Genomic DNA, 9577 nt, shown 5'->3' with positions numbered 1-9577 from the left:
GTGACGGCCGGAGTCGTCGGCTGCTCGGGCGGCGCGGATCCGGCGGGTGGTGGTCGCGGCGCGGTCCCTCCGCTCCAGATCTGAAGGTCGAGCTCCTCCTCCTCCTCTGCTCACTCCTCCCCTCCGGCTGTGTCAGATCTGCAGCTTTTGCTGCCAGTTCCGGTGCTGGCGGGGTGCCGGTGGCATATCTCGAGTCCGGGGGAAACCCTTGGTCGGATCTCCGACCACGGCGGTGAGGGTGCGTGCGCGCATCGCCTTTCTTCCTTTGAGGCACCGCGGAGGTCTCCCGTATCCATCCCCGTCCCAGATCCCGGGTGAAAGCCCAAAACTCGTCTCGGGTTGGGCGGTGGCGGCGTCCTGCACGTCGTTCCCTCCTTGGAGGCGCCGCCTTGGGTTTGTCTGGTTCTACGGGTGAGTGGTGCCGAGATAGGAGAGTGCTCGTCGGCTGCGAGTCCAAGTAGAGGCTTCCCAAGCTTCGACCTTGGGTCCTTGCAACTTGTTTCTTCGCCAATCCTCCCAGTGGTTTTCCTTCTGCTCTCGGTGACCCCGGGCAGGTGCCAGTGCAGCTAGTGGTGTGCCTTCGACGTGGTGAGGACGGTGTGATATGCCTGCTCTGGGTTCCGACCGGCACCTGCTCTTGCTCTCGGGTGAGCGCCCAACGACCCGACGGTGCGGCGCCTTCGAGCCTAGGTGAGAGGATTGGGGTCCTCTTCGGCGTTGGAAACAGGTTTCGTGATCCCAACCACACGAACCGGCTGCGCGCAGTTCTTGCTGGCCTTTGGCTGATCCTTGACGCTACTCTGCTCCCTGCCTCTTGGTGCCGATGTGCTATGGGCTTCGACATTACTTGCAGAGCTCTCAGGTGTATATTTATGTGTGCAGTAGTGTGCGTTGCGTTGTAAACTGCTCTGTCAGCTCCCTTGTATCTTTCGGTCGCTCTTGCTTGGTGGCCTTGTGTAATCCTGGCCGGTTGATGGCTTTGTTAATTCAAAATCGGGCTCCCCTGAGCCTTCGTTCTAAAAAAAAATAACATGGCCTGGACAGATGTTGATTAGCACAGACACTCCGGGCCCACAGCGGCGCGGACGCCGCCGACCAATGATGCCGCGCCAGCTAGGCCGCTAACGGGTGGCATGGAGACTATAAAAAGGAAAGCAGAAGCTCCTCGGCAAGCACACACATTCTCTTCCCTCTTTTGTTAAGATTAGCGGGGGAGCTTCTTGCTAATTGAGCAATCACTTCCAGTAAACCCTCCTCTGCGTTTCACTTCAATTTTGTGCCAATGGAGGCCAGAGACGGCGGCTCAGCGCCCCTGCCGTGCTCCTACGCGCCGCTGCCGGAGGATGCCGAGGCCGCCGCCACGGTGGGGCGTGCGCGCCGGACTGCTGGCCCGCTCTGTGCCGCCCTGCTGCTGGCGACGGCAGCCGTGCTCCTAGTGGTAGCCGCGCTCGCCGGCGTCAGACTCGCTGACCAGCTGCCTGTGGGTGGCAACATGTCTGACCACCAGACGACGGTCGACGCCGCGCCGATGAGCACCAGCAGCCGGGGGCCTGAGTCTGGCGTCTCGGAGAAGACGTCTGGCGCCGCCACGCACGGTGGCATGCTTGGCGCGGACGCCGGCGGCAACGCGTTCCCGTGGAGCAATGCCATGCTCCAGTGGCAGCGCACAGGTTTCCACTTCCAGCCCGAGAAGAACTGGATGAACGACCCCAACGGTAACTAACATTTCCACTATTGTTACCGATGCCGTACTAGTTGCAATAATCTTGTTAGAGATGAACCCATATGGGGCAAATCAGTTGTAATTTTTATTGCTGCAAAACTCATTCTTTGATACAAAATGCAAGTACAGGCCCCGTGTACTATAAGGGGTGGTACCACCTCTTTTACCCGTACAACCCAGACGGCGCCATCTGGGGCAACAAGATTGCCTGGGGTCACGCCGCCTCCCGCGACCTCGTGCGTTGGCACCACCTCCCGGTCGCAATGTCCCCTGACCAGTGGTACGACATCAATGGCGTCTGGTCGGGCTCTGCTACCGTCCTCCCCGACGGCCGCATCGTCATGCTCTACACCGGGTCCACCAACGCATCGGTCCAGGTCCAATGCCTCGCCTTCCCCACCGATCCCTTCGATCCTTTGCTCATCAACTGGACCAAGTATGAGAACAACCCGGTGATGTACCCACCACCGGGTGTCGGGGAGAAGGACTTCAGGGACCCGACCACTGCATGGTTTGACGGTTCGGACGACACTTGGCGGCTAGTCATCGGCTCCAAGGATGACCGCCATGCCGGTATGGTGATGACCTACAAGACGAAGGATTTCATCAACTACGAGCTTGTCCCTGGGCTGCTTCACCGTGTGCCAGGTACGGGGATGTGGGAGTGCATCGACTTGTACCCCGTCGGTGGCGTGACGGGCATCGACATGACGGAGGCAGTGGCCGCGGCGTCCAACAACGGCGGCGGTGATGTTTTGCACGTGATGAAGGAGAGCTCCGATGATAATCGACATGACTACTACGCGCTCGGAAGGTACGACGCGGCGAAAAACACATGGACGCCACTGGACACTAACGCCGATGTCGGCATTGGGCTGAGGTATGACTGGGGAAAGTTCTATGCATCCAAGACGTTCTATGATCCGGCCAAGAAGCGGCGAGTGTTGTGGGGGTGGATCGGTGAGACGGACTCCGAGCGTGCTGACGTCGCCAAGGGATGGGCCTCCCTCCAGGTACTTGACATTTTCATCATCTTCTTGCACAAGATGGCAAAGTCAATTGATTGATTAACCTCCCTGAACTGATTCTTAATACATTTTGCTTCGTTGGTAATTTGCATCATTAGTAGTGGACACATCGTCATGGCATATGTCGGGGTGTGGACCAAGGTTTTGGTTACCAGTCGAAATTTCAAGATTTTCCATGGTTACCGCGTATTTCCGTACCCCTCGGTAAATCACCATACCGAGGAAAAAATACCAGTTTTTTGAAATTTTTGAATTTAAACACTCGATTTACAGTAAAGTACGTAGGATCTAATTAATCCCATTAGAGTTGGTTCTGGTATGTTGGTATCATCCTAGTTCCTATTTTGAGCGGTCTCTGGTTCGAATATTCGTTCATTCATTTATTTGAATTCAAAATTCAACTATAAAATTCGCTCGAAATATTCTTTTATTTCTCGGTAACCGTGGTAACCACGTTTATCCGCCTCCCAGGTAAAATTGCCTCATTCGGTAACCAAAACCTTGGTGTGGACCATGGCCATACATGCAAATAATTGGCGCCACTTTAGATGAATCATACATACATAGATAACAGCTATCGATGCCGCTGGTTGTCAATTGTCTCTTAGCTTCATTCAGATTGAGTACAGTTCCAGCTAGATTCAGCTACTGTTGAGATACCTTGAATACACAATGCAGCTAAGTTAGTTGCGTGCCCATGATTCATGACCCATATGACATAGTGGCATGCAAGATTGACAATCTGGTACAACTATCAAACTCTCTGAATTCGTATAAACAATTTCTGCTAGTACCAACCAAACAGGGATTACACAAGCAAAAGGAATGTCTTGTCTGCTTACCCCACAGCTAATTAGTGAACTATATTTATTCAATGAGTAATTAATTAGTGTAAATTGCTAATGGATACTTTGCTGAGTAATTAATTAATGTAAATTGCTAATGGATTTTGTTCTTACTGTTGCAGTCGATCCCTCGGACGGTGGTACTGGACACCAAGACAGGGAGCAACATCCTGCAATGGCCGGTAGAGGAGGTGGAGACGCTCCGGACCAACTCCACCAACCTTGGCAGTGTTACCGTCGACCACGGCTCCGTAGTCCCACTCAGTCTTCACCGTGCCACCCAACTCGACATCGAGGCCTCATTCCGTATTGACCCGCTCGACTTCGCCGCTGCGAAGGAGGCGGATATCGGCTACAACTGCAGCACCAGCGGTGGCACGACTGGACGGGGCACGCTTGGTCCCTTCGGCCTCCTTGTGCTCGCTGATGCCAGGCGCCACGGTGGTGATATGGAGCGGACCGGCGTCTACTTCTACGTCGCGAGAGGCCTCGACGGCGGCCTGCGCACACACTTCTGTCATGACGAGACACGCTCATCTCATGCCAACGATATTGTCAAGAGGGTCGTAGGCAATATTGTCCCCGTGCTCAATGGCGAGGAGTTTTCGCTGAGGGTGCTAGTGGATCATTCCATCGTTGAGAGCTTTGCGATGGGCGGGAGGTTGACCGCGACATCGCGGGTGTACCCGACGGAGGCCATCTACGCGAACGCAGGCGTATACCTCTTCAACAACGCCACCGGTGCACGGGTCACCACCACGAGCCTCGTCGTCCACGAGATGGACTCCTCCTACAACCAGGCCTACATGGCCTCACTGTAAAATGAAAATTCAAATATTATTTTTGTTTAGAAAAAATGTGATAGATAGCACATTGTACTTATGTTTTCAGATCAAGGAAGGTCTCTCTCATTTCTTCAATGCAACTTTTCTGCATGTGGTCTCAATCTCCACCAGGTCTTTTTTTGCCGTTTCTGTTTTTTACCAATGGCCACCGGGAACAACAGTTTCCGAAAAATATACCAGAAATCTCTGTGTTATACCGTCCAAAAAATTTAAACAAAATTTGTATTCATTTTTTTAAAGAAAATAATAAATATATTTAGGCTTGACTCTAGCTCCCTACTGGAGATTTTATTTTGTCTCAACTCTAGCTCCCTACTGAATTATTGCTGCATGCATGCGGTCTTGTTGTTTCATGCGATGATCGACGATCAATCTGTATTCTCGTTTCGAAAGAAAAAATGATCAGTCTGTACATGATTGCTTTTGCCAGCCAGCTAGCTTGCACTTGAGGCTGGGCACAAGGTCAGCTCGTCTGTTAACTAATAGTGCATTATCGGTGTTTCGGTGAACAAATTATTACATTCACACACATTTCCTGCATGCTCAAATGGGAATGATTGGGTAAACAAACAAACGGGAATTACTGTGCAAACAAATTGGAATTATTGGAGGTACTACGTATAGTCATGGTCAGGTGTCAATGATTCCAAGCCCAACCCCAGGGATCTGCATTATATTAGATGGATGGAGAAAAGAAGATTGGAGTGGAAGATTTGAGCTGGCAATGCCATGTGGAATGCAAATCAGTGAGAACGTGAGGCCATCAAGGATGCTGATGATAAGATTCTGGATCTTCTCCACCACTCACCTGACGGCTGGAATTATTGGCCACCAGCGGCATTGATCTATCGCCTCTGCCGATGCTAACATGCGCCATGGGTTCTTGCCTTCATGCATGCATGTTGGTTCGTGTCGAGAGAACCATCGGATTCATTATTTGTTCTTGTGTGCTCACCGTTCTAGAAAGGAAAAATATTGTAACGCCCAATGTGAATTAATTATTCTAGATAAATCATGCGAAATAAACATTCACGATGAATTTAGTTTGACTGATAGATAGTTCTTATTTTGTTGCCTTTTGGCGAGGGGTATACAACTGGTTGTTCACATGCAAACCTTTGTAGTGTCTACTACATTTTAGTTTATCGGAAGTACATAGTTTGTGAAATCTAATTAAATCAGCAAAAGAAAAAAGACACGTGAGCACAACCGGTTTGTGTGGTTCCTGCCTTGCTCATGTTGTCCACAAACAAACTGAATGATTGCCACGTCGAACCATGCATTATTGCAGCTTGCATTGGTTGCTTGCAAGTTTGGTGTAGAGAAGTGGTCATTGACAAAGACAAATAGACACAACCCGAGAGTGAACAACGTAACAACACACACACCCATGTGTGCATGCAAGTGTATGTATAGTTTATTCTTAACCTTCTCGAGTTATCTTGCTAATAGAACACCACATACATATTGATCCAAGCATCAATAAGGTTTGATGTGTGGAGGGTAATATAAGTGCCCAACATCACACAATGAGCATGGGTGGGGTCAAAAGCTAAGGTGACCGCCAAATAGTAGAGTTGGCCAGATCAACCATTCTAGTGTTGGATAGCTTAAATGTCGTGAAGGTGCCATTGTAGTTACTTGAGATTATTACCAACTGCAATAATGTGCTGCCACTTGTTAGACGCCGCCTTGTCAGCGTCAAGCTCGGAACTTCAAGGTTACAATGCGCGTGTGTTTTCATTTTGTGGCCAATATCGCTGCAGTCGTATGTAACTGAGGCCGATAGCCTCATCACGTGCCTTCCAAATAATTGCTATTTCTAATAAATGTTGCCACATGTCGCGCAAGCACACAATGTTGGTGTGCCCACCGCAAAAAGGGAAAGGACATCCGACATGGCATGGACCATATGGAGCGACAAGTGGAGAGAGCCACGGCCAGAAGTTTGGATTCCAAGGGTGGGTGTGAGAATTTGCATGACTATAGATTCATGGTCCCTACCTCCTCCCACATTATTGTACCTGCCTGATGCCGCCGATGAATCTCCACGAAACCATAGCGCTGGATGGAGAAAGACATCGTAGCTTGGACAACGACACTCTTTCACACACACATGCACGCTAGACCCCTCTTTGCGTGTCGTGTAGTCCCCCGGTCTCTTCCTATATCCATTATTGCTAGTTATTGAATAGTATTTGACTGTGATGTTTATTTTGTTGTTGGTTGCAGTTCATGCATGGCAAGCTTGCAAGTTACTACAACGACTAGCCAGCTATTAGCTGCCATCAATTAACGCCACCTGTTACACCCTGCCTCGTGGCATGGTTAGTAAGAGTTAAAAAGGAATTGCTAACGTGTTAGCACCTACCAGCCAACAAAATTAATGGATCGAGCTGAACCTTGATGAGGTTTGCAGCCACGAGGGTAGTTTGACTCTATCGTACTAAAGTTGAGGCACTTATTTTAGGACAAAGAGAATACTTACTAATCCCTCTGTCCAATAATATAGTAATACTCCCTCTCCATCTTAAAATAAGTGTCTTAAGTTTAGTATAATTTTATACTAAAGTTAGTACAAAATTGAGACATTTATTTTAGAACAGAGGGAGTAGTATTTTTGACACTATACTAGCGTCGCAGCGAGTAGCTAGGATCGGCTCCGCTCGACACGTGGACCTGCATTATTGTACTAGCGATGATGTGGAATCTGCAACTAGAACAATGTCAACGGAGAGCAAGACCCTTCAAGCTTAATTAGCATAGCTAGAACAGTGACCACGCAAAGCCAGCTCTCTGGAGTTCTAGCTCCTAATTCCTCTTATCCACGACGGATCGGGTCATTTGATCATCCAGCCATTCATGTTTGTTTTCTTGTGATTATGTGGAGCTGAAGGCACTACAGTACCTACTGTACTCCAGAAAGAAATTGTTGCTTGGCCTGGCTAGCTAGCTGCCACTGATTGCCTCCGGTAGGTACGTCTAGATGGATCCGTCCCTCTATTTTTCCACCGACAATGGTGAGTCAGCACCTGGCTGATTGTAACTAGAGTACCCAACACTCCATGCGAGCGGTGCATGCGGCGTGCATTGCATACATGGCAAAATGGACAGGAGTACACGAGGAGGATGCAACGTCATGTCCGTTACAAATCCACATCCAACAAGGTGTGACCCAAACGGTACCTGCCAGTGCCACCACCACCAGGCATTGCTAGCTAGCTTAACCAGGCCACACATCTGTCCATCCCTGATCCATCTTGCGTGGTTTGGTTTGCTGATACAGATAAGCAAGGTCATAGGAGAGTAAGGTAGGTGGGTGCCCATGCGGATGGTGCAAGAGAGTCCGACAAATATGCCATCGGTTTCGGTTTGCTGAATTATTTGTGGGGCCTGTTTTATCATTCCATGGAATCTACATTCTCATTTTCTTTTGTCAAAAATTGTATTTCCATGTTTTACCATAGTTGCCAGGAATCTTGGTTGCCCGGGTAGCGGAACAAGGAATGGGGTCGTGGGTCGCTACCCTTCCGGGACGAGGTGCGATGCTGGGTATACTTCTCCGAGACGTAATATTTGGACGTGGATCGCATTCCTGATATTTTTGGGTCGATTACCCGGTACGATACATGGCATGAAGGGAAAGGTTTTGTTGTTTTTCTCCAAAATAGTAAGATTTTGCCGTGCTTCTTTCCTAATGCCACGTAGAGGGAAAAACCACACCGGAAATTTCGCATCTATCATAACCCACTACGACGGCATATCTTCTCATTTCCTATTACTTTTCCCCCACGAACCATTAGTCCCCAAACCTCTTCACCCACAAACCTTTCCAACAAAAAATGGCTTCTAATCTCAAGCACGGTGTGTTGGAGCCCATGGTTTGAGGAACGCAGCTGGGTTGTTGTTTATCTGCCTCCTCCACTGAAGTCTTAAGACCTTCTACTTAGCGTACCCAGTCTCAGCAGTGGCATGAGAGAGTCATGCGACAACTTGATGAGCAGACGGCAGACGTGTAGACTCAGAAATCTTGACAACAATGCCAGGTAGACCTCCATGAGTCACACCATAGGTGTTCTTGTAATCATTCCTTTGCTGATATGGAATCATCCCCATCGATTTGGGTTCACGACCCATCCAATGACCCCGGCCAACCCTGTGTCATTGCCGACCCTCGATCTTTGTCGATCGACTTGGGTTAGGGGACGCACCATCGTAGCACGAACCTGGCTACTCTGGTTTGAACTGAATAAGGAAGAGCAGAAAAAAAATTACACTCAAAACAAACAACCATGTAGTATCGGGTAATAAGTCGGGTGCGAAAAAACCGAGTTAGAGGAGTCACGCTTGTAGGTGGCGGTGTTACAATAGGGTCAACAAAGTGGATTATTCAATTAAAAAAACTAGGTGGATTATTTCTTATTTCTATGGCCAACTTCATCGCCGAATCTTTGCTAGTAGTGCTGATTGTCGTCTTCTGTCTCTTTGGTTTGCCATCATCACTTAGTCAATTAGTCGGACTCGCAACCTTAAGGTTACAACTCTCACCAACGTGTCGTCTAGGAAAGTGCAAGGAGGAGGAAAAAAGCACGTTGATGCGTGAAGTGAGTGACTGGCACACATCAGGGTGGAGCGACAATTGACACCTACCTTGGCCAGGAGTTGGCACACATCAGGAGGCGGCTTCAGTCGGAGTGGAGGCGATCATCCCATCCTTACGACGTGTAATATTGTCATGTTGATGTTGCTGGGTCTGCAAGACTGCAAGAACTGCAATGGTGCTAATTTGATGCAAAAGGACATCTATGGATTGTATGTAGCTAACTAGGAGAGTGACTCACATCGGCCTGCATTTTTGGTGGTGCGGATCTCTCGTCATCTCTCTTTATAATCACTATTGTCTATTGGTCAAGGTTTTCTTGTGTTTTTCTTTTTTGAACGAATGAATCTTGTGTACATGTTACTAGTAACTGTCATCGATCCAATGCATGTTGTTAGGCCTTGTCAGCATCATTTCAGGGGTTCTGCAACGTCAATCTCGCGTCTCTACAGTGCAAAGTTCAATGAACAATGCTCTGCCTACGGCGTCGTTGTCGATTGATGGAGTGACAATACATGGCACTTGCCAGGTGGAGT

At 49.0% G+C, this 9577-nt stretch overlaps 1 protein-coding gene across 1 annotated transcript; it reads left to right on the top strand.

Annotated features, from left to right (window-relative positions):
• The first annotated feature begins 1185 nt into the window (after positions 1–1185).
• LOC123143050 (sucrose:sucrose 1-fructosyltransferase) lies at positions 1186–4516 on the top strand. The gene is made up of 3 exons (XM_044561820.1): positions 1186–1715; positions 1853–2736; positions 3719–4516. The coding sequence occupies exons 1-3, from the start codon at positions 1283–1285 to the stop codon at positions 4415–4417; spliced, it is 2016 nt and encodes a 671-aa protein (XP_044417755.1). The 5' UTR covers positions 1186–1282; the 3' UTR covers positions 4418–4516.
• Positions 4517–9577: the final 5061 nt, after the last annotated feature.

This window comes from Triticum aestivum, chromosome 6D (genome assembly GCF_018294505.1).
Source record: "Triticum aestivum cultivar Chinese Spring chromosome 6D, IWGSC CS RefSeq v2.1, whole genome shotgun sequence".
Classification (NCBI taxonomy): domain Eukaryota; kingdom Viridiplantae; phylum Streptophyta; class Magnoliopsida; order Poales; family Poaceae; genus Triticum; species Triticum aestivum.
This window is presented reverse-complemented; position numbering and strand designations above follow the sequence as displayed.

Coding starts and splice junctions, on each gene's coding strand:
- LOC123143050 (XM_044561820.1), top strand. CDS start 1,283: ATGGAGGCCAGAGACGGCGGCTCAGCGCCCCTGCCGTGCTCCTACGCG. Junction 1,716..1,852: donor CTGGATGAACGACCCCAACG/GTAACTAACATT, acceptor ATGCAAGTACAG/GCCCCGTGTACTATAAGGGG. Junction 2,737..3,718: donor AGGGATGGGCCTCCCTCCAG/GTACTTGACATT, acceptor TTACTGTTGCAG/TCGATCCCTCGGACGGTGGT.